We start from the raw sequence: 25,339 nt of genomic DNA, 5'->3' as shown, positions 1-25,339 counted from the left end.
GTCCTCAGTGGTAGGTACTGACTCCTTCCATGAACTGATGCTCTTAAACTAGACAACTTGCTAATATCGTCCCTTTTGAAAGGGGGAAGGGCATCAGTTAAGCTGGAGATACGAAATTATGCATTTTTTCTCTTTCTCTGGCTTTAGAGCCTTCAAGGCATCCATTAAAACCTCTCATTACTTAATGTATCTCCAAATCCTTGCTCCAAAGCAAACTCTGGAATGTTGTATCTCTATCCTCAAGCAGTATGGGCAGAGCTTAACACAGCTACTTGTGCAAAGCTGTCCTTGAGAAAAATTCCCTGATGCCAGGCAACTAGAAGGCAAATGCCAAGTAGCTCAATGGGAGAAATATCTCCTAATGCCATACATGTCTCCTTAGTGTACACTGTTAAATGCTGGAGGAAGTGAAGGAGAGCAGGCACAGAGCTGAATGGAGGCGTGAATAGGCACACAAGCAACTTCTTAGATTCCGCACATGTCACACAGGGAAGCAGACAGAGCAATGAAATATCAGAGTGCCACATTGGGATGGAGCAGGTTTCTAGAAAACCATATGGTGGTTTTTCATATGGAATATTTTTATAGTAACAGCCACCCTAAAGCACTCAGCAGCCCTTTTAGAAGAGGGAGCATCATCTCTTGCCTATAAATGCCATGCAGAATCCGTTCATTTTGAAAAGGCCTGGCTTGTTCTCAAATGAGTGCAAAGTGGGTTTGGGGGCAAACTTAGAAACTCATGTTCTGGGGTCCCTCTACAGATGCTGCAGTGAGCAATGGTGGGAGAAATGCATTGAAGTGTTATGCTGTAAGCAGAATTGCAAGATACTGAGAGAAGTGGGTTGCTTTCAATTCTGGAGCTATATTCACAGGCGTGGTGTGTGTCAGCACAGAAGGGATGACTTTTCCCTCTAGTTCATGCTGAAAAGAAGTGTCCTGTGTTGAATGTGTGGCAGTCCATACAAAAGTGAAGCAGAGATATTCTCAGTGCTCACACTGAATTAATTCCTGGAGTTAAATACATTAAAAATTATTATTGATAATATTTGGAGGATTAGAAAGTAGCCTAGAATGCTTATTATAAATTCACATTAAAATGCATTGACACCTGGAGAACCAGGGTCTTCTACAATTTTTTTCTGAATTCAAATTCAGGTTGTCCCTGTAATATGAACTTAGCTGGTTTAGGTGGTCAAAATAACCTATAGAAATTATAGAGAGAGATGACAACAGTAAATGAGTGTTTTATAGACAACTGATGTGTAACAATTGAAACAAACACATTCTTTTACAACCAACTTGTATGTTGCAGGATTCTGCACCTGGGATAGAGCAACCCTGGTGCTGTGTACAGACCAGGGAATGAGAGGCTGGAGAGCAGCCCCATGGACAGGGACCTGGGGGTCCTGGTTGATGGCAAGTTGAACATGAGCCAGCAGTGCCCTGGCAGCCAGGAGGGGCAGCCGTGTCCTGGGGGGCATCAGGCACAGCATCAGGCAGGCAAGGGAGGGGATTGTCTCACTCTGCTCTGCACTGGGGCGGCCTCACCTCGAGTGCTGGGGGCAGTTTTGGGTGCCACAATATTAAAAAAGACATTGAGCTATTAGAGACCATCCAGGCCATGATGATGGTGAAAGTTCTGGAGAGGAAGCCATGTGAGGAGCTGCTGAGGTCACTTGGTCTGTTCAGCCTGGAGAAAAGGAGACTGAGGGGAGACCTCATTGCAGGCTACAACTCCTTTGTGAGGGGAAGAGGAGGGGCAGACACTGACCTCTTCTCTCTGGTGACCAGTGACAGAACCCAAGGGAACAGCATGAAGCTGAGTCAGGGGAGGTTTAGGTTGGATATCAGTAAAAAGTTTTTCACCCAGAGGGTGCCTGGACACTGGAACAGGCTCCCCAGGGAAGTGGTCACAGGACCAGGCCAAATGGAATTCAAGAAGTGTTTGGACAACACTCTCAGGCACATGGTGTGACTGTTGGGGTGTTATGTGCAGGGCCAGGAGTTGGAGTCAATCATCCTGATGGGTTTCTTCCAACTTGACATGTTTTATGAAACTTTTTTGCTGGTGCTGAGCAGTTAAATCAGCTCAGTAGTATCTCAAGGTTTTGGGGTGGTTTTTTTTTTTCAAGTATTTAATTGATAGGTTCCATGTTGGAAAATGAGATGAAAAAACCCTTAGAGGCTCATAAAGAAAATATTCCTTTTCAACATCACAGTTTTTTAATTTGGTAATCAGGAAATCTGCAACTCCTTACACAAATAGTCAGCATGCAAATGGAGAGCAAACTTTGGGGTGAGAATACCACTCTGACTGCAGGGTTTTATTTAATTTCTTTTGTTCATTCTTCCATGATTTTAAAAATGCCAGTTTTTTCAGATCATTCTGTTGGTATGTTCCCCAGTCATTTTACTTGGCAGAAGAGTTTCCTCTGGTTTGTGTCTGCATTTCAAGAGCCAGCAGCTTAGACTGAAGATCTTGGCTTTTTTTAACCTCAGTCTTTCACGTCAGCTTTTCTGTAGCTCAGCATTTCTCTTCTCTGTTGTAGGTGCCATATACACTACTGCGTCCCCTTTAGGGAAAAGAATTCATTTTGAGTTTTGACTCCTCTGATTTGCAAGATAATTTCCAAGACCTCTGTCTAACTTCCTAATAAAATTAGTGTGGAAATTTGGAAAGCAGAGAGTAATTTTTATGGGATCCTGGTGATCCTAGGCCATGACTTTCCTGTTGGTTATCAGTGATGTGGAAGGTAGGCAGGTCACCCAATGGTGCCAAATGAGACACCTGCATCTCTGGAACAGAAGCCAGCACCTTGACACAAGACATTTTGGTACCAGGTCTCTTTTTCTCTGAAACAAACCCCATACATCACTTTTACTGTTTCAGTCACGTTTCCTTTCCTACACTGAGCACTCACAATGCTGCAGAGCTGATGGTGTTACTAATCACTCAGAGATGGTGCAAGGGCAGGATCTATCGAAGAGATGAGAAATCCTCTCTCTCCTTCAAAACGCAAATTCTCTCCCTCTAGAAAACAATTCTTTGCATTTTTGGCAGCCTATCCTGAAAATAATATTTAAACAAGTATTGTTTGAAGCTATTTGGAAAAACAGATCATGTAAAGAGTAAAGTGCTGCCTTGTGAAAAATTTCTGCTAAGTAGCAACATCCTGTTAATTAATAGTTTTCATATTTTGCTGCTGCCCCTATGTTGTTCTTAACAGATTCCTGTTTTTACACAAATAAATGACTTCTATTCATCTACTCAAGTCGCAACAGCACAAGGATTCACACGAGTTGTTTCGCCACGTCAGTCCAACTCCTGCCTTAATTCTGTAAATGGGGAATCGGTGTGTTCAGAATTGAAAGTTGGTTCCTCTGTCAGAAGTTTCAGGGGTAGGGGGTGGGCAGCAGGTACCAAAAGATTATATAATCCTCTCACCTCACTGAGTAGCAGACTAAGCATTAAGAGCCTGACCCAGGGGCCTGTGCCCTGCTCATTTCAAGCTTTCAACTTCAAAAATATCACAGCTGTAGCTTGTTTTTCATCTGTTCCCCATAGCTAGGCTAGAAAGGAAAGTGAGGTGATTTTCTGAATAGAAATTGCCATTTCTACTGACTGCAGGTTCTCTGTGCATGCTTGGACTTTCTCAGAGAGCAAATGCCTGGAATAAGCAATAAAGCATTCCCCCTTGTTCCAGAGCAGGAGGAAGGCAGAGGGTGAGGCATCAGCATCTGGCTACATCTGGCTGGTGACCGGTCACCAGCGGTGTTCCTCAGGATCAGTTCCAGGGCCAGCGCTGTTCAGTGTATCTGTCAGTGATCTGGGGTCATGAATTGAATGCCCCATTAGCAGGTTTGCTGATGATATGAAACAGGGAGGTGCTGTTGACTCTCTTGAGGGACAAGAGTTCTTGCAGAGGGATAGAGTGGAGCATTGGGCAGTCATCAATAAGATGAAATTTAACAAGTCCAAGTGCTGGATCTGGCTCCTGGGATGGAGTATCATGGGCACGAGTATGAGCTGGAGGAGCAATGGCTGGAGATCAGCCCTGTGGAAGGGGATCTGGGAGTGCTGGTCAGCAGCAGCTCCGTGTGAGCCATCGTGGGCCCTGGCAGCCCCAAGGGCAAACCTCGTCCTGGGGTGTATTGAGCACAACCAGCCAGTCAGGAGAGGGCATTATCCTACTGCATCAGCCTCACCTTGAGCACTGGGTGCAGGTCTGGACCCACCATTTAAGAAGATCCTTGAATGTACCAGAGGAGAGCAACAAAGGTGGTGACAGGGGTGGAAGCAAGTCCTATGAGGAGCAGCTGAGGACTTTGGTTTTGTCTGACTTGGAGCGAAGGAGGCTGAGGGGGGTGACCTCACTGTCCACAGCTTCCTGAGGAGGGGAAGGGGGGAAGGAGGTGCTGAGCTCTACTCTCTGGGAGATAGGAATGGTGGGACATGTAGGAATGATTCCAAGCTGCACCAGAGGAGATTTTGACTGGACAATAGGAAGCAATTCTTTACCACAAGGGTGGTCAAACCCTGGAAAAGGCTTCCTAGAGGGGTGGTCAATGCCCCCAGCCTGTCAGTGTTTAAGGGACATTTGGTCGGTGCCCTTAACAGCATGCTTCAGCTTTTGGTCAGCCCTGAAATGGTCAGGCAGTCCAACTAGGCGGTTGCTGTGGGTCCCTTCCAACTGAAACGGTCTATCCAGTACATGGTCTGTCTATACAGAACCAGTTAAGAAGGAAAGCTAAAAACTAATAAGGAAGTTAGTATTACAGTAATTACAATTCCTCTTAAAAGTCCGGAGTAGTATGAGCACCAGTGTCCTTCTTGTGGAAAAAACCAGAGCAAGATGTTCTTATGGGTATGGTTTTACTGGGTTTTCTAAGGCACTCCAGCCCTCAGACCAATTAAAATGACTTGATATGACCACTATTCTCAAGCAATTGTGGTCTCACTAAGCCAAGTAAAGGAGACTAATCTATCTATGTAGCACAAAAAAGGGCTTAACTTGCAGTGCTGTGAATCGCTTATTTCCCTTGGCCACCGGAGATCTTTGTTAGTCCTTGTGAATGGTAGCTCCTCCCTGGATCTATAGGCTTGGATAAAATAGTCCTACAAGCAGTTACCTGATGGCCACATCCCAAGGAAAGAGTGACTCAGGGCAGTGTCTCAGGAAGGAGAGAGAAATGACATTTTCTTTTTTATCTTAAATGAATTTTAGAATGGAATGCCTGAGAAGATTATTAGTGTCTAAAAACTGAGACCAGATATTAATAATCACACATGTTTTTCCTTTTTTTGGTTTTTAAAGGGAGAAACCATCTCCTTGCCTGTAACGTGACTCACTTCCACAAGCATGCAACATCTGAACTGCCTTGCTATACCCAAGAGGCTGGGGTGAAGCACACCACAAGGTTACTGAGGCCATCATACTTCTCATGCTAACTCAATGAAAAGAGGAAGGTACCATTAATCATCTTCGATTTGTCATTAAATCAGAAGATTTGCTCATGTGTAAAATTTATCATATGAAGTTTTACTTTTGATTTCCCATAAGGTTCTACTGAATTCTATTTGAATGTGCATGTGAGATCCAGAGCACTGCCCTTTTCGATGATCAGGTTAAATGTTCTACTGAAATGCAGAGCTCAGAAAAGTCAGAATGAAAGACAAGGAGAACACAGAGGATGAAAACTGAGATGTGAGGACAACATGTCCAGCTGAAATAACTGCAGGCAAGGAGAGCAAAGTCAGCTCCTCAGCTCTCCAAAAAAATTATTCAATTAAGATAGAGGAACACCTGGTAATTTAACTCTATTCACACAAAGTTCTTAATCAAAAGAGCTGTTTGCTCTTGTCCTCACATTTCACTGCTTTACAATGCACTCTCAGTGACCTTTTGCTCTCTAGGTTTTTCTTTTTCCCACTTCTCCTTTCTTCAAATGATAGAGAAATGCACCTGACCTCTTCTGGTTTCTCACTTTCTTTGTTTTTTCTTGCTGCCCTAAGGTACAAATAGTCTTTCAGTACTAAACAATTGCTTCAAAGAAAGGCTTCATCTCAAGCACCAATACTGATGGATCTAGAATCCTTCTGTACTTCCGTACTTAATTTACATTTGCTAACTTCTGAGCAATTAATGAAGGAGTAAACAATAATTTATCACAATCTTACAAAAAAACCCCAAACCCAATCAAAGCAAAACAAACACCAAAAGCAAGATTATGTTGAAGTTGGATTTCTACAGTAAAATTCCAGGACAGTTCGAATTGGTTAGGATCTTTTTCACCTTTCCTCATCATCTGCTCTGTTAAAGCTTTGCTTAGAACTTGTGCTGCACAAATTATCTTTTTAACACTTGCATAGATAGGAAGCAAGTATTTCTGATGTGAGCCCTTATAATGATGGAATAAAACAGAGTTTAAGTGCTCCTTCTGGTTTTGATTTGCTCCTTTTGTTTTTTCCCATTATGCCTAATTCAGGCATTACTTTCTAGTAATATTTGAGATACAATCTCAATTGCAGTGTGAATGGCTAAAAGTGGTGGCTCATGGCCCTGATCTTTCTGGCACTCCTGGGAATGCTCACACCATCTTGGTATCTACGGATATGGAAGTTATGGTTATAATTCAGAAATTGGACTTAATGTGGGATGAATTTTCATCTCCTAGAAACAGCTGAAGTGCAATTGATTTACTGCTTTTTATTTTATTTAGTCCTGCAACGTAGAAGACTTTTTTTCTGGCTTCTCTAGAAACGTTAATGCAGTGGGCTGGCAATACTTGTGAGTTCTGCTCTTCTCCCTTTGCTCTGAAATGAGGGGTCCTCACATGCAAGTCCTGCTTCCCCACATGGATGTGGTTGCTTGCTTACAAATCCCATGGATTTGTAATAAGTCTGAGAAGCTACCTGGGGATACAGGCAGCTTGAGACATCACGCCACCCCTCTGCTAATGACACATATCTCTAGATCTCCTTTTTAATCTGACCCAAATGGTGCTAGTGTCCTGGTTTTCTCAGTGCCTGATCAACAGAAGGACTTGAGTGAGACCTTGATGACCAGCAGAGATTTGATTTAAATAGGGCAGAGGTGATACTGCTGGGGAAAGCAGCCTAAGACTGTGGCAGAGATTATGTCTATTCCAATTAGTGAGAGCATCCTCACCTGAGTAATTTCAGAATTCAGACATCAGCACTGGTCTCCTGTGTTTCCAGTCTTAATTTATCACTAGGCTTGTGACAACGTGGCCTCTAGTGCCTCAGGCTGCATCCCTGAAGTGTGGTTTGTAGGGACATGAAATAATTTTAAAATATGCACAGATGTGATGGTTTTTCCCAGTGAGATGGTTTACTGCTCATAGTTGGTACTTTTAGCATCTTAAGAAAAGATTTGTGTAGAGAAGATGCATATATTTCTAAGGGAAATTGTTTAAAGTTTTGATTTTTCTTAAAATAAAAAGGTGGTGGCTGTATTTACTTATTCAGGACTTGACAATGTTCTAGAAATTGTTGGATCAGTAGAGTTGATCTGGGTCTATGAGAACCTACTGGTACAGAAAAGTACACAGTAACAAACTTCTGATGTGGGTTTCTTTGGTAGCAGCAAAGCTGGAAGGAATTGTCTTCTACCTCCTTGGCAGCTCACCTGCAGCTTTGCCCAATTTAAGCACAGGACCTGTGTCTAAGCTTCAGGTACTTGAAAGAAACGTGCTCCAAACCCCGGTGCCAACTTCTCCATCATATTCAGCTGGGAAAGGAAAGCACCTTTGACAACTTCAAGAAAATCTATGTGCCTAACTCAGAAGTATGAATTAAAGTCTTATGAGCTGCCCTTCTGGGAGGCCTTCAGAGGCACCTAACTCTTTGTTGACTCAAAAATTTTGAGACATCTCAGTAGGATGAGGGCAGCTGGGCAGAGCTGTTTATCTTTAGACCTTGTCTTTTGGGGATGGTAGGGGTATCTGACCTTATGCTAATGGCACATCTTAGATTTGTCCTGCAGCTGTTCCCCCAAGTACTTTGCGGATTGGTTGACCTCAAAGCTCAGAGATAAAATTGGCTCCCAGATAGTTCATGCCCACAGTGCAATGCATGGAGCTCTGGCTCAAAAGAGGAATCTGCCCTTGGAGATTTAAAAACAGCCCTTTTGTTATGACTCTTTGCTATAATCTTCATCTTCTTGCCTTGAGGTGGAAATCAACTGTCATGAAGTGCCAGCTATAACTAGTCAGGAGGTGAGGGTGAGGAGATGAAGAAGTGAAATCACAGGTACCTCCATCAGCAGTTTTACCATGTTTCTCATTTAATCCATCATGTGGGACAGGCTGTATTTGGAGATACACCCTTCCTTGTAAGCGAGATTTTTTTTTCCTTTTGAATGCCTAAGAAGAAACTCCTACATTCTGGAGCTATTGCAAGAAATGCTGTGTGGCACCTTATAAACAAAACAAAGAATGATGATTGGTTATGGGGTTTTTTTTGGTGGGTTGTGTGTGTATAGGGGAGGAATGTGTTTTATGTCTATTGTAGAGCTTATTATTTTGTGACTTATCTCTGATACAGAGACCAGAGGGGTTTAGACACAGTGAGAGGATGGAGGAATAAAACAACTGTTATAGATGTGTCTAACCAGGAATTGATCCTGAATCACAGTCACTAGAAGGATCAGCTGTGTTTACATAAGGAACCACCATGCAGAATGTGCTAAATACAGGTAACTCTTGCCTTAAAGAGCTTACTCTCCACAAAAGACAGGGAGCATAGGGGGTATAGAAGCTTTGGAAATTAGACATTTTGAAATATTGAATCACCATGACTTTATTTGGTGCTGAAGATGATTTCTGCTCTCCCATTTGCCTGTTTTTTCTTCAGCAGCGATATGCAGGCTGCCTCAGGCAGGACTGCAAGTCTTAACTTCCATTCTGCTCCTTCACAGGAGAAGCTGTGATAGGAGCCAGGCAAGCAGACTAAGAGAAAATACAGAGCCAGTATTATGGAAGTGTGTTTTGTACAGCATAAAACCAGCCTGGCTGACAGTCCAGAGCAAAGAGTGAAATCTGCAGTAGAACAGCTGGCAGTGCAGATCAGCCATCATGTCCCCTGGGTTCCCAAATTTGCAGAATGTGGGGTTGTGAGCTGGCACTGCCAGCCATGCCCAGCTGCAATCTGGGAGGTGTAAATCAGCAGCCTCCAGCCTCAGAATCAGGGTCTCAAGGGACTAATCCAAGGACTAATGCAACTCAGTGACTGTCTGCAGCAAAGTTAGCCTCAGGAAGGATGGAGCAGGAAGGCAGCTGAACAGGAGGTGGCTAAATACAGTTCCTACCAGGATGTGAAGGTGGTTAAAACCAAATTTGCTTCATTCATGCAAATGAGACCTGCTAAAATTTTCTTTGTTCTTCCATTTATTTACTTGTGGCAGGCCAAATCAGACTGGTAGGGAAAGGGAGCATCGGTATTGTTTTCTATTCAGTAAATCCTTTTTGCTGAGTCCTGCTACTGCAGCCAGTTATCTGTATACCTTCAAGCAAAATGGGGGTTTAAACATCAAAGTGCTAATTTAAATTCTGGAGGACAATCATTGTGGAGTCATCAAACCTTCCAGCAATTGTTCTGGTTTCTCCTTTGCTCTAAACCTTATCCTGCACTCCCAGACACCCACAGCAGCCTCTGAAGCCAGCTAGAACATTGACCAGGACAAAGCTCTGAATAACACAATCAGTCCTTTGCACAAAGGCACAAACCTAAACTGCTCCTCAGCCATTTGACCAGGCCAGTCACTTGGTATTCAGCTCAAATTAATTTAAAACTTGAAATCTTTGGGGGTCCTGTTCAGCTTCTGAAAAGTTTCTTGTCCAACCAACAAAAACTTTTGTGGGTTTTGTCTTCTAGTGTTTATTTTTAAGGGCTTCAAGTCATGAGTGTTAACACCATAATATTAAAAGTACCTCAACTATCAAAAGACTGAAAATGGGCAGCTCATAAATAATATCCAAATAGTGACTTGTGGCTTCTGTTTCCCTCTGCAGAGGCAAAACCACACATGTCTGCTGAGGGGCACTGTTTGAATCCTCTGCTGTTGCAAAATCATCAGATGCATTCAAACCTCTCTTCTGGTTCTAAATGGATCCTGAATTATATGAGCATGTTCCTTCCTGATAAGTACTTGGGAAATAATCTGTGTGACCATATTCAGCCTCCAAGCCCCACAGCCCTCGCTTTTGGATGAAGTGGTAAGTTTTTAACATCGATCTTTTACTGTCTGACTATGTGAGGAAAGCTTCTTAGTCACAAGAGCAGAAAAATAACACTGAATTGCCAATACCATAAATAAATCAGTACTTACTCTCATCTAAAAATCTGTTCGTATTTAAGCATGGGCATGGAAAAATCATTCCACGGACAGTCATATGAATAAAACCCAATCTATGGCACTTTCATGCGTGCTGAAGAACAAGATACAGGCATGTTTGAGCTGAGTGACTGTTGCAGACTCAAATTTATGCCTGTGGACGTGGTCCTGGCGGCAAAGACCTGTCCCCAGGTGTGGACTGTAGCTCAGGAAGGACAGCCAAAACATGCCAAGATCTAAGATGAGAAGGGACTCTTTTTTTAATACATTAAATTTATTTTTCTGTTGATTTTAACTTTTCTAGCAAAACCACCTGTCACTAAGGTATTTCTGCTAGAAACTGTATCTTGGTCACCTTTCTCAGCTGTGCTGCATGGAAGAGCACTTACCTCTATGAGCATGTAGAAGGAGAGCAGTGTGATGCCCAGGTTATACACGATGAGGTGAGCCCTGAGAGAGAAAGGAGGCCTATTCTTCATGAACTTGTTGCCCAGCCATATGCAGAGTAGATATGCTCCAGTAAGGAAAAATGTGGGAAGGTAAGAGTCCAAAAGGAACCATCCTCTAACCCTGGGATCTAAAAAAGAAACACACAGAGCAGGAAATTAAGATACGGTAAAGTATTGCTAAAATAAGGCAGAACACATCATGAAAAAAATTGCTAAAAGTGTGAGATGGAATCAGCCATTCTCTCCTCACAAGAGCTATCCATTGCTTTCAACTCACCAAAACTGCATGATAAGCCTCAGAGAATGTGGGCTGAAAACTGCATGGAATTCTCTAGTAATGTAAGGTCACCTAAATCACCCCATTTTAACAGTAAAGAGAACATGAAGGGGGAAAACCCATTCTTATATGCTTTTAAAAATTTAAATTCATGTTTTCATTTAATATTTCTTTAAATCCTATCTTAATCTGCTCAACGGACAGTTTGCAGATAGTATTAAACACAAAATATGCAGGTAATGTTGCCACAGCTCATGTGTTATTTTAATTCTGCACTTGCCATACAGGTAGGAAGGTATACAACATTGGCTAGAAAACGTTCATACGAGGGGAGGACTTTTCCAAAACATTAAATATGAAAATCAAGCAGCAAATGTTTACTTCGATGGCTATCAAAGATCTTTGGCTGGGCGAGGCCTTGCTTTCTCACAGTTTCTGTTGCACTTGCCTGGTCCTGAAATGAAATATTGAGGTCAAATCCTGCTTGCCCTGTTCACACAAGTAATCCCATTGGCAGTAATCAGATAGTTCAGTGTATATGAGCAAAGCCTCATCCCAGATGCCAAGCGGGAGGCACGGCTTTGTTGTCATATGAGCAACTGGATGTCATGAGCAAAAGGGGTGTGCTTTCTTTTCTTTTTCCTTTTTCCAAGATGGAGCAAAACCTAGAGTTAATCTTCCATAGCAACATTCTTCAGACACTTACCTACGGAAAGAACAAGGGGGCATCACGGCTAGATTTTAGAATTACTTATGAAGTAAGTGAATAAAGAAGTCAGTGAGGAGTTGTTGTGAAGGTCACACAGAAAACGGTTCTTTCTGTTCTTCGAAAGACGTTTTGGCTCTTGGAAAATGTTTCAAATTACTTAGTTTATTCTTTTACAAAGGCCAAGATTACATTAAAAATCATAAAAGAAAAGCTATTCATAGTGTATGAAAAAAACATTCTACTATTTTTCTGCCTGTGTTGAATTTGGAAAAGACTGGGCAATGGATGATGCACAAAGCAAATGTTCCCAAGTGTTTAGTAATTAATTGCAATTTTGCTGTACTGTATTCTTTCCAACTGTTCCTTCCTCAGAAATACATGCATACAGGTATATGTAAAGTGAAATTTTAAGTATGTTAGAGTAACTTGTGTATGAGCCAGGCTTTGATCATCAGCTTTCTTTCTAATTACATTTTTCTTCAGCTTATCCATTGCAGTGGCTGTAACAGTGATCTGTTGAATTTGGACCCCACAAGGGATGTTAGCTTTTTGTCTTGTGGGAAAGACTTTCAACCAGACCCCCACTAACATAGAAGTCCAATGCTCTCCTGCTTTTGGCTCTCCCTTTTGGGCTCCCAAAAACCTCTAAGAGTAGAGAGGTGTAGGATTAAAGCAATAACAACAGCACAATCCTTCCTTTTAGAGAAGCCTTGCTTTGTTGTGCATTACCAAGCTAGAACGCCTGTTGTCTGTCTTTAGATCTCAATGCTTATTTAGGATCACCTCAGTGTGAGAAGGAAACACTTCCAACAATCTCTTAAAGCTTACAAGCCATGTCTGAAGCACTGGAATGAATGTTTTAGAGGTGATTCTGCTCCCTTATAGGCTCTCAACACAACACAGGAGTTATAGGACAGGTAAAGGTTGCATGTGTAAGTGTTGATGTCTTAGGAGTGTGTGTTTTAGGATAATAAGGATTTAATTTATTTAATTGGTATCCTGAACGAAGATGTAGAAAGCAGTCATGTCAGCAAGACTGCTATCTAAGGAAAGGTCTCCCATCCGAGGATTGCAACACTTGGTGCATAAAGGTTACATGCACAAAGGCAAACTGGCATCAGTAGATAACAAAACTGCATGTTTGCTCAAAGAGGAAAAGTATCCAGAAGAGTTCAGAATACAAATTAAACTACACAGAGTAAATTCTGCCCCAATATGCCCTCAGAAAGTTTTCATTCTGCTGTGAGTGGCCACAAGCATGAGGGCTGATCCACACAAAAGCAGAACTCATGTGCTTGTTCAGGTCAGCATGTCAAGTATTTTTAAGTTCTACACTATTCCGGTTTCAAGAGAAATAGTTAAAACGTGTACCCTTCCTGAATATTTTCCACCACGACCTCAATGCCTTGAAGAGTAAGACAGTTTCTGGCAGAAAGTGGGTTTATAAAGGGCAGCCAAGGAACGTGACTGCTTTGTTTTCACTTCCACTTATCCCTGAATGACAAGCAGAGGGAGGTTTTTATGTGTCAAGAAGGGGGAGGAAAGGGAACGTATTTCAAAAGGAGTTATCAGAAGAATGAGAGATGAAATGTATTTCTGTTGACCGACAGTTAAATCTCCGTGTTCAAGTTCTATAAAGGTACACTGTCAGTAGGAGAAAGGATTATTTTTACAGTATTGAAGTAGGATAGCATCTGAAATTGAGACCAAAGCAGTGAATAAAGTCACAGTGGGAAAGCACTGGACTACAGCAGGGGAAGGAGCAGGGACCCACAAGCTCTGATCGCTCAGTGAATGAGCTCATTCACGGTCTCTGGCCATGATGTGCCAAACCCTTGGGGTGAAATCTTGGCTCGTTTGAAATGAGTGGCAAGCCTCCCAGGCTCTTTAAAGGTATCAGGCTTTTATCAATGAGGTTTAGAAACATTTTGATTCAAGTTTCTGTATAGCTTTGGCCAGTTAGTGTCTGGGTAGATTCAGGCCTTTTTAGGTGCAGAGGGTAGATGGGTTTGCACCAGTGCCTTGCTACTCATCGTAGTCTACTAAGGAAAAGTGCTTATTACTTTATCAAAGTTTAAATAAAATACATCTCTTCTTGACCACCTCTGTTTCTTTCACAGATAAAACAAACAGCCAGTTAAGTAGATTTAGCTCCTGCAATTCAATATTACTTATTTTTGCATAACACCAAACAATACTCTGCAGATGAAGGGTGGAAAAATGATCTCTTACAGGAGAAAATTGCTATTTCACGTGTTCTCAATTTGCCTTGAGCCTAAGAACCATATGGACCAACACCAAATTGAAAGACCAGCCCTTATTAAGAGACACAACCAATGGGTAGGTATATGGCTACTGTTCCCTGATCCAAAGGACTTGTTCTGCTAGTTCAAAAGCAAACATGGAGGTAAATGGTAAATTTATCTACAAAGCCCAGCTGATACCAGTGAATGAAGGTACAAAATACGCTGATCTATAAAAATCAAATTCAGGTCTCTGATAGTCTGTCCCTCATTCTAGTCGGGCAGTACTGCAGCTTGTGTTAACCCAGTACTCCCAATGTGGCAGAGATTGCCTCTGGGAAACAGAGCATGGCTTTCTGTCTCTTCTAGTGCCCTCAGACACATCTGGTAATGATGATAAAGACCTGCATAGTGATACAATTATTTCAGGAGTTACTATCTAAAATATAAACAATAAATAGGGGATTGGTTTTTAAAATAATAGAGTGCTGTTACCTATCCTTTTAATCCATCTTACTGCTGAATGAAATGTGTACTGTGGATGGAAATCAGTAGAGAGAAAGAAGAGGAATAATTTGTGGGTTCAGATGTTTGGGGGAAGCCCTCAAATTCATTAGATATTCATCTGTGGGGTCATTTGATTTAAAACCGATTGCGGTTTATTGTGAATTATTTATGTGAACTATTTATGTGGATAAACACACTGGGGGGAGCTATGCTATTCAGGAAATGCATGGTACTGTGTCATTATACCACCAGTTAAATTAAAGATCAGAGTGAAGAGGCATGGACAAACTTCAGCATTGATGTCTGGAGGAGGAGGGTGATGTACTTGGCAAGCAATACAAATAATACTTGTTTAATGGAAGTGCTTTCTAAAAGCCCAAAGGGATCTCTGTGCTATTCAGAATTGGATCAACTATAGTTTATTCCTTCAGACAATTTGTCTGGACCAACAAGGAAAGAGGAATGAAAGAGAACATCATGTCCATTTGGGAAAAAAAAAACCCAAAAACAAAACACCAAAACCCCAAAAAGCAGTGCTTTTATTCTTCTGATCACATTTCTTTGTTAACATTAAAATGTACTATTATAGAAGCCATTAATAAAACCTATTCTACGTTAACCCTTCTGCTGCAATTCCCAAGCTGTTCAGTGTTTCTTCACTGGAAATCATTCTTTCAAACTTCACATCTACTGTATAGATGATGGAAAAAAATTTGTAGCCATCCAGCCAGATAAGAAAAGTAAGAATTTCTTGGGTTTAAGAACACTACATTTTCCCTTTTCCTTCCAATTAAGCAAGAACTTCTGTGACATAGAGAACATTACTGCAACAAACTGAGAATCCATAAGCATATGTCCACCCACATGAGCAGCAGTTCTGGATTTAACCATGGTAAAAGTTTGCAAGGCAATTCCTGAAGTTAAACCCAGCCCTATGAACAGCAGGGTGGCCTTGCAGGGACCTACTCTGAAGACTGTGTCCTGTCTAAGCTCCTGTCTCATCCCTTTCTTGTATTTGCTTGGCTCTCTTAGCCCTAACTTTGATGCGCCATCCTTGCCTGCAGTCCTATTTTAGGCTTGGGGTTTTTTTTACCCACTTTTTTCAATCCTAACAAAGCATGAGGCACCTCCAAGCTACAATTATTTAAGATACTCTTGTCCAAACTGTTCCAGAAAGCAATAATAGGAAGTCAAAAGATGTATCTGTTCTCCCACCCAGTCTATTGGTTTATTGGAATTTTGGATGTGATCCTGCAGGTTGCTTTTGCTCCAAGCATCCTTCTGAATTAGGCAATAAGTAGCTGGACCAAACAAACTAGATTATGAATGGCAATCAGTCCCAAACCAGATCTTCCACTTGCATAAAGATCCAAACTTTCAGGTTTTTTATTCCACGTTAGGATGTAAAATTGAATTTGATATTCTCAGAAACAAAGGAATCACAAATAATTGCACTGATAGATTTCCTGCAATAATGGTGTGTTCCTGATAATAATGTGATTCTGCCTAGTTTACATTTTTCAATAAGAATTTACTCAGAAAATTTATTAGAAGTTTTTTTCGGTGGTAACCTGTAGAAGTATTATTTCTTTAAAGGGCTGTAAGTGGAGCAGCTTACCTCGAGGTCCAAACATATAGTCCACAAACTCATTTACATCCCGGTCAAAAGCTTTCAGGGTCTCCTAAAAAGTATGGAAAAGGACATGTGACAAAGATATTATCTCAGGGTCACAGGGAGAGTATGATTAAAAAAAACTTCAATAAACTTGTAAAAAGTGTGTCATGCTCAAGTATTTCCAAAGTATGCAACATCATGTACACTGAAAACCCCCAAACCTCTTTAAAAATTAATTTAGGGCAGACTGTGGTCTAGACAACAATACAGGCCTCATTGCTGGAAACTGCCCAAACCAGAACTCTTTAGGAAGGGAAATTAAGGTTGCACAATTGAAAATCAGCAAGTGCCACAGTAAATCCACCTGTGATGGATGTAGTTTTCACTCTAATAACGATGCTTCTTTGATATGTTTCCTCAACTGAATATCTCAATGCTTTACACTTAAAGAAGGAAATCTTTAAGTGATTTAAGTGAAGGTGAGCCAGCTGAGATTTCTCTAAATGAGGCCCCAAGTTCCTATAAAACAAGCCTACAGAAGAACCTAGAGGTCCAGTAATGAAGTTCAGGCCATGGACGGTGGCAGGAAGAGGAGGGTTACATTATAGAGACATTGTGTTTTGAGGTCTAAGTCAATGAGGCTGCTAAGCTGGCAGGTTTAGCAAATTTGTGTCTGTTTTTGACTGAGTTGGGAGCTAAGCCATGACCTACACAGTCCTTCCCCCAGCTGGATGTGGTGATCTCTCCAAAACACTTCTTCCCAGACTCCAGTTCTGGGTAGTGGCTTCCTGCATGCCAATGCCTGAACAATTCCTTGCCACAGCCTAAGGTCAGCCAGGTTCTTCCTCTCTTCTTCCCAACAGTACCCTACTGTGCTTGAATTAATTTCAGCACTGAGAAAATGCTGCCAGGCTGAGGAGAGAGACACAGAGTGATGCTGAGCATCTCTGAAGAGCAAGAGCTGCTGTGGGAGGCATTTGAATGTCAGATATCTCCACACCAGCCTGGGCTGCAGACACCATTAACAGATTTGCCTTATGAAGAACCATATTTGCACCCTGGAAGGTCCAGCCCTGGCCTCTCCATTCCTCTGCTGGGACTGGGTTGTGATCTGGGCAGGGACAAGTTCCTGGCACTCCCAACCCCCTTCCTTCTGTTTCTTCAGCTCTTGATTTTGGTCCTCAGATTGTTCAAAGTGGAAAGGACAGATTTTGTGTGAACGTGTGGTAATGAGAGGTTCTTTCAGCACCTTAGGCTGTAAACTTCTGTCTCTGCAAGATGCTGCTGCATTCATGTTTTCTTGGAGAAAAGCTGAACAAAACCCCCAAAACTAAAAGTGAATGTTTTTCTAAACCAAAAAAAAAAAAAAAAGAAAAAAGAAAAAAAAAAAGAAAAAAAAAAAGAAAAAGACTTGCTCAAAAGAAACTGGTGATTCACGATACAAAATATTTCTCAATACAAAAAGGCTTCTCATACTTCACAGCACTGAGGAAACTAAACTAGCTTTTAGGGAAGTGTCCTGGCTACAGCCCACGAAGAAAGGTATTTTCTGAATTTCAGACAATTACCTTAGCAGCCTAATGATGGCTTCTGTCACAGCAGGTGACTCAATTTCCAGGTGTGGGACTTGTGCAAATATCTGCTTCCATTTTTACCTCCTTGAGCTATGCAGTAGTTCTGTTATTATTTCATGACAACGATACTCCCCTTTGGGAAATGCCACACTGCTGTTTGTGATGTGCCCACCTGCTGCACTAATTTGAAACAGACCTACTGCTGTGCTTAATGGTTTTGTGGTTAGACTTAACAGACTGTTTTGGAAAAACTATTGTAATGGATTTGAGTGACTTGTAGGAATGAGCATGCAAAGTTATTTGCTTTCATGCTTACATTATATAAACAAATCTTACATGTCCAGAACAAAGTAAAACACTATGTATATTCCTTTTACATTAAAATACTGTAGACAAACCTATTCTTGGCTGCATTGAAATGGAAATTAGGTACTGAATGCTTCTAGCAGTTAGATGGAGAAACAGGAATTGTAGAATATTAAGAAGAAAGAGGAGAATAAAAGAAAAGAATAATAGAATTGTTTAGGTTGGAAAAGACCTTTTAGGCTATTGAGTCCATCCGTAAACCCAGCACTGCCAACTCCACCACTGGACCATGTCCCTGAGTGCCACATCTACACGTCTTTCAAATAGCTCCAGGGACAGTGATAAAATCACTTCTCTGGTCAGACTGTTCCAGAGCTTAACAACCCCTTCAGTGAAGAAATTTTTCCTAACACCTAATCTAAACCTCCCCTGACACAATTTGAGGCCACTTCCTCCTGTCCTGTCACTTGTTACCTGGGAGAAGAGACTGACCCCCACCTGGTTTCACCCTCCTTTCAGGCAGCTGTAGAGAGTGATAAGGTGTCCCCTGAGCCTGCTTTTCTCCAGGTTAAACACCCCCAGCTCACTCAGCTTCTCCTTACAGGACTTGTGCTCCAGACCCTTCCTCAGCTCCACTGCCCTTCTCTGGACACGCTCCAGCACCTCAATGTTGTTCTTGTGGTGAGGGGCCCAGAACTGAACACAAGATTCAAGGTGTGGCCTCACCAGTGCTGAGCACAGGAGGACAACCACAGCCCTGGTCCTGCTGGCCACACTATTGCTGATACAGGCCAGGATGCCCTTGGACTCCTTGGCCACCTGGGCACACTGCTAGCTGGCTTTCCACCGACTGTCTACCGGTCTAGGCCCTTTTCCACAGGGCAGCTTTCCTGCCACTCTGCCGCAGCCTGTAACACTTCCTGGGCCTTGTTGGACCTCACACCACTGGCCTCAAACCATCGATTCAGCCTGTCCAGATCCTTCTGCAGAGCCTTCCCACCCTCAAGCAGATCAATACTCCCACCCAACACAGGTTACTGTCTTCACTGATCCAACTTGCAAGCTCTTACACCTGGTTAGGATGAGGAGGCAGCTTGCTGAGTAGACAAGCCAGTCTGAAGTTAAATCTACCTCCTTATAAGTGTGCTTAAATGATGCAGAGGGAGCTTGTACCAGTTGACGATGCTGTTCCCATCTATCTTAATTAGCACTACAAAAATTCAGTGCCTCGGTTGCTTTCATTGGTAATTTGAGAGTAGAACATTTTCAAGGAGGTGCAGCAGAGAAACAAATATTGTTCTTGAGCATGTCCCAGCCTTTGCCTCTCTTTCAACATTTTACAGCTTATTTTAGTTACAGGAAGAAAAATATAGATCTACAAAGTACAGATTTTTAAGATTGTTACAGAAAATATATTTGTTTATATACCTAAAACTAGTAGTAATTGTTTGGGAAAAAAATTCTTACTTAAAAAAAGGTAGGTAATTTTGTGTGACTAGTCTTGTCACCTTCCTGTCAACACTGCTACAAGAGACTATATTGTATTTTTGGGTTTTAGAATATGTCCTTAATAGTACCTCTGGGCAGATTAGATGCAAATGTCTTGCTCAACATGATCTGTCACATTTCTAAAGAAAAGCAAATAAAACCAGTCTGAACAAATCCATGTGCTCAGACAACTCACTTCTCTCTGGCAAATCACTGTAATAGCCTTTATCAAGGAAGGTATTTGAGTTACAAGGCTAAAGATTAACATGTCTTTCATGTTGGTTCTTCTTTTGTACAGGACATTGCTCTGGGTATTAGCAATGTATATTCCTTGGCAGGATTTTGGACAGATCTGTGTAAGATCTATTTACCTAAACCTATAAAAAAGACCGTAGGTTATCTGAGCTAATCAAATCACCCAAATGGAAAGATGGGGAGGGAGAACAAAGTCAATGATGATAAAGCAACAGAGATCTCTCTAATGAGATATTTCAGTAATTTTGCACAGAAATGTAAGTAAGTGAATAGGTAGCACAGTGCACATAAGTGAATTAGTTGTCATGCCATTGCACCTAAAACACAATTTCAAAGTCACCAGGTATGTAAAAAATATGTCACTTCTTGTTCTAAGTTTATACATCTTTGTCAATGTTGGTCTTCATTGAGAGACCAATGTGTACTGGTTTTCTAGTAGTTTTAGCAAAAGTAGTATAAGCTATGTAAAAATTAGGCAAATGCTATATAAACAGTGCAGATATCAAAATAACTTTGATTTGTGCAAAATACCTTTGATTTCTCAAAATACCAATGATCTGTCATTAGGCATTATTTATTGCCCAGTGAAAACACTGCCTCAAGTGATTTAGGTTTTCTCTTAATATAGCTTTATAACCAAACTATCAGGATCCAATAGAAACATGAAAAATCTTTCTGAAATAAACTTCTTACAGATGAGTAAACTGCATTCAATCTTACTTACGCTATCTGGAAACCCTTTGTATTACTGTTGGTTTGGATTTTTTTTTCATTCAAAAGCTTTGAATGTCATTCAGTGCCTCAAAAATCCGAGATAATTTGTTGCTTGTTCTTACACAGCTACATAGAAATTAGGATACTCTGTACGAAACAAGATCTCATTTCAGACTTCAAAGAAAAAGTGGAAATGGATGCCAGCCTCTGCTCTCTGATACAGCTCCTAGAAGTAACTGTGATATTTTAAACTACCCTGATAGAAAATGCATGTATTAGCTATATGATTATTTTTATTATTTAAATGGCAATTTTTCCTTAATTCCCTGAAGAGTTCTGCTCTGTACATAGTCAGTGACTGAGAAGTACTGGAATTAATCCAAATTTATCAGCATGTTTAAAGAAACTGATCTTAGATGCTACCGTGCATATATTTAAATATACAAATATTAAAGAAGATTTTGTAAATGGTAGTGTTGGCTCTAGAATGGCTGAAATAGTGGATGAAACGAAGCAAAGTTGAGTCCAGGTCAGAGCTGCTTATAGATTAAATTGTTTAGCTTTTTATTACTTGAAGCATTTAAAATTACTCTGATCAAAGATGTACAATGGGGGACAATTCTCCGTCATAGATTGCTTCAGACAACCTCCTAGGGTTTTGTCATCTTTACCTCCTATGATTTGTGTGTTGTGTCTGTAGGGGAAACACATGCAAAAAAAAATCCCAAAAGCAAGCACTTATTTAAGGATTTATATGTGAACTGCAGAGAAAGTTGAAGCTGAAGGCAGAAAGGTGAGCCAGATTTTGCTATGAATTGTGTCTTATAAGAAGGGAGATATTCAATTAAATTGGGAGGCAGGACATCCAGGAGCTGGCAACAAACTGTTACTTTGTGTAATTTTTGCTTAATATATGGGTCTCACTGCTAGACAATTTCACTGAGGGTAGGAACAAGCTGGAGTGAGCTCATGAGAGAAACACAGCTAGCTGGGGGTTGAGACTGCTGCTATGTCCCATGGATGTAATGGGAGGGAGGGAGGGAGGGAAGGAAGGAAAAAAATATCTAGAAGAGACATAATCTTAGATCTTCTTTATTAGCATTTTAGATTAATCATTTGAAGAGACAGAAACTGGAGTCCTTACTAGACATGGTAATTTCTGTGTCCCACATTCCAGGACATTCTCTCCACTCTGGTGGCTGACCAAGATTAGGGACAGGGGCACACAAAAGCCCTACCCAGCAGAGTGGTGTTGCCAGAACTCCCAGAAGAAGCACAGCCCTCTGTGGTAACCTGGGCTGGCTAACAGGCTCTTTTGCCAACATGAGATGGATCCATGGGAGATCTTTGCTGCAGTAGCAATCTCACTGCCTGAGTCCTTCCATCTGTCCTTCGAAGGCATGGAATTTGGCGTGACAGAAGGGACTGAAGCTAAGGAAAGTGAGAGAAGCTCTGCTGGTGGTCTGGGTCCAGAGAGGTGCCCGTATAATATGTGGACAACGTTTGGTAATGCTCCTACTTTGCAAAAGATAGGCAAGAATAACTAGGAAAAGAACTATGTGTGAACTACTCCATCTAAATATTTAGTCATTCTTTTAGAATTCCAAGAAAAGAGAGAGCTGTATCTTTGTTTTGGAAATGCAAGCTTTGTAATACATTATAATATAATGCAAAAATCTCTGACAAATATGGTATGGTGGAAAAAATAAACAAAAGGCTGTTCCAGCTTTAGCACAGAAAATAAAAAATGAATGGTCTTTGTATGTTTCTTTTCTCTTCCAATTTCTTCTAAAGGCTTTCATATTAGACAGTAAGTACTCCATGAAAAAAAGATGTTCTTACTGTGGCCAGTAAATTATTTTAAAAACTTCAAGAGCAGTTTTGAAGGTAGCATAGAACAGCACTGTCTACGTTTGAGAAACACACAGTATTTCTAAAAGGTTTCAGTGAGAGCCATGTCTGATCTGAAAAACTTTATTTGATTTTCAATGTTTTCTAACAAGATCATATCTTACTTCTATTAATTTTTCATGCTATGCAATACATGATTCATTCTAAATGCATGCTAAAGCTTGCATGCATATGTGCAAATATCTGGATATTTTCCCAGTTGATGTTAACAAATTCAGCACCTTTGGTGACAGTTTTGTTTTGCAGTTGAGGGTTATTTTTTGCACGTATTTGGAAATGACCAACTGCAGGTTGGCAGCCTATATGAGGCTGATAGCCTGTTATCTGACAAAGCATGTTGGTGAGGGAACTGGTTCATCAAATAGGTTGGTTTTCTCTGGAGGGACTTGGGAACAGCTGTTTGAACAGGGATTACAGCCAGAAGTGCTGAGCACCTTCTCTTGTGCTGATTTAGTCACTGAAGAGGGAACTGAGTTGGTGGTGTTACTGAGGATGCAAAGATAAGGGGAAGGTAGCTGCAAAGGGAAGGCAGGCTTGCAGGTTTTCCCTCAGCAGCTGCTCAGGTTACACTACCTGGAAGAAAATGTAATTTCAGTGAATTCCTCAACATGAAGACTGGCTGGCCATTTCTGGCATAAAAAATGAATGGATGTAAAGTTTGGTAAGCATGGAAAGACACAGCTAAATGTAGTCAGAGCTTTTATCATTTAAGCTGCCTAGGGGGCCTGACTTCAGATTCTCTTAATTTATTGCTGGTCAGAGAAATTTTACTGCAGGGCTTAGCAGTGCCTGAAGGGAAGCAGGAGGCTGCCAGTAGTATTTGTATCAAACCTGAAGCAGAATATTTGACTGCCTAAATTACCAGGAGCATGCTGGTAATAAAAGATGCTCCTTACACCAGCAAAGTGAATTTAATTTAATCTTCAATTTCAGTTCTGTGTTCTCTCTACTCAAACAGATCTTTCAAGGAAGAGTTGACTCTTCCAAGAGGTCTGCGGTGTAGTGCTGTGATGTGTGATGCTGAGGTGTCTTGATGAGCTCTGTGGTCCCAAGGGACCTGTGGTAGCCAGGCTCCCTGCACAGACAGATGGACTTGGACAGGGAACAGGAGCTCCCTTTCTGGAGGGTGGTAACTGAGCAGCTGTGGCTGCTTCCCTCTGACTGCCAGCAGCTATTCCTGGAGCTGGGCACCTACACAAGTACTTCCCCTTGCAAACACAGCCAAGATAAGGAAGCAGTACCTGGATACAAGCAGCAGCAGCCAGCCTGCCAGGGGTGCCTGTGATACCAGTGTTCACACCTGCTCTCTGTTTAGTATTTCAGTGGACTTTCAGCTTGCATTCTAAATCTGCCCTGAGCCTCAGACTACCAGCTAACTCTGGAATTTATTTTTCTTCAACTACAGCTCTTGTCTCCCTATGGAAAACTTAAGTATGTGTCTGAGCAGGGACTAGAATCCAGATGTTGAGATGAATTATTTCAGTTCCAATTTTTCCTTTTTCTTTGATGCTGGTGATGGCTGACTACCCTCAAAAATTCAGGGGGATGTGCTAGCCCAAGCAGTTAAGAAAGTCATAAAAAGATGTCAGATTTGAGTTCAAGTTAGGTAGAATAGCAGTTTGACCTTAAAGATCATTTAGTTCCAACCCTCCTACCACGGGCAGGGACCTTCCACTAGACCAGGTTCCTCAAAGAAGAAATCTTTCCTCTTGATAGTATGCCTCTTCTCTTTGGGGAGTTAGGAGCTGATCTTTTGACAAATATGCACCTAAACCAAGTTTCAGTGCCGATTTCACATGTCTCTGGTGAATAACGTCACCTTTATGCAGTTCCATTTGTGCCAATGGTACTTTTTGTGGGTGTTTCCAAACCAGACCAGAATGTTAAAGCAATAGGAACTGTGGATCCAGCAAACACCCCCTGACACTGCCCACAGTGGAGAAAGAGCAGAGTCAAACCAACAGCTCCCACAGGCAGATAGAAGCTACCACAGAAAAGAGCAAGGCCAGAAGGGACTTGGCACAGACCTCCCCTGACTTAATTCACATTTTCTGCTAAAGCAGCTGGTGGCAGAAAGCCAACCCCATCCTTCAGTATCTGTTCCTGTGTTATCTTTCCCTCTGGTGAAAGGGAAGCAGATGACTTTGTGGCTTGAAGGTTGAGAAACCTCCACACATTCCTCTGTGGAGTGTGAGTTTGGGTGGCCTCCACGAGTCAAAGCACACGGCTCTCTTAACAACCCCTCCTTAGGCATCTCATGGCTCTCTGAGTATTATTCACAGAGAGCTTTAAGAGAAACAGTGGCCTACTAAAGGCAGAGCCTTTGCCTTGCTGCCCACGCGGCACTTGTGGCTACAAATTTTAAGTGTTCCTCACCCCAAGGAAGCAGATCCCTTTGGTGAGCTTGCTCACTGCCCCCCAAAACAGCATGTACACTCTGCTTCGGGTCTCTGAGCTCCAGGCCAGGCTTTAGCTGGTCACCTCGGAACAGCAGAGTGACCCAAGAAGACCTGCTATGCTTGGTCTTTCCTAAAACATGCCTGCACCCCATCCTGCTCATGGCTGTAACTGCAGTGCAGGCACATGGCCCACACCAGCTGTAATCCCTCTCATCTAGAGTTGCAATATCCACCCTCACTGCTGACTTTCTTCTTGTTTTTTACAGGAGTGAATCTGCAGGCTACCCTTGCTGCTGAAATGCTTCTCTGAAACAACAGCTTAAGGAATGATAACATTATCTCACACATAAGGGAGTTTTGGAAAATGCAATGGATGATAACCCAATGCAATGAAAGGGAAAAAAATTAAATTTACTTTTGGATCTTCTAACATTCACCTTTCTAAAGCATTGTGATACAAAATGAAGATCAAACTGTAAAAGCTTTGTGTTTGTGTTTTCATTCTCTCTTCCTAGCTAACAAAAATCACCCTGCTTT

At 41.7% G+C, this 25,339-nt stretch overlaps 1 protein-coding gene and 1 long non-coding RNA gene across 4 annotated transcripts in view; one reads left to right on the top strand and one right to left on the bottom strand.

Annotated features, from left to right (window-relative positions):
• The window catches only part of ELOVL2 (ELOVL fatty acid elongase 2), a 47,601-nt gene that overhangs the window by 6,914 nt on the left and 15,348 nt on the right, over positions 1-25,339 (bottom strand). For 2 of the 3 annotated variants that reach the window (XM_048309328.1, XM_048309309.1), the window contains 2 exons: positions 16,159-16,222; positions 10,745-10,932 (listed from right to left, as the gene is read on the bottom strand). In XM_048309328.1, the coding sequence (XP_048165285.1) occupies positions 10,745-10,932; positions 16,159-16,222 (252 nt within the window). Of the gene's footprint in view, positions 1-10,744; positions 10,933-11,569; positions 11,712-16,158; positions 16,223-25,339 lie in introns of those variants that run through there. The other variant, XM_048309318.1, reaches the window with a different exon arrangement.
• LOC125328523 lies at positions 8,096-25,191 on the top strand. The gene is made up of 4 exons (XR_007204751.1): positions 8,096-8,272; positions 8,567-8,717; positions 10,033-10,236; positions 25,069-25,191. It is a non-coding gene; the product is annotated as an uncharacterized LOC125328523 (long non-coding RNA).

Source organism: Corvus hawaiiensis, chromosome 1 (assembly GCF_020740725.1).
Source record: "Corvus hawaiiensis isolate bCorHaw1 chromosome 1, bCorHaw1.pri.cur, whole genome shotgun sequence".
Taxonomy (NCBI): domain Eukaryota; kingdom Metazoa; phylum Chordata; class Aves; order Passeriformes; family Corvidae; genus Corvus; species Corvus hawaiiensis.
Note: the sequence above shows the minus strand (reverse complement) of the source record. Positions and strands in the feature narration are given on the sequence as shown.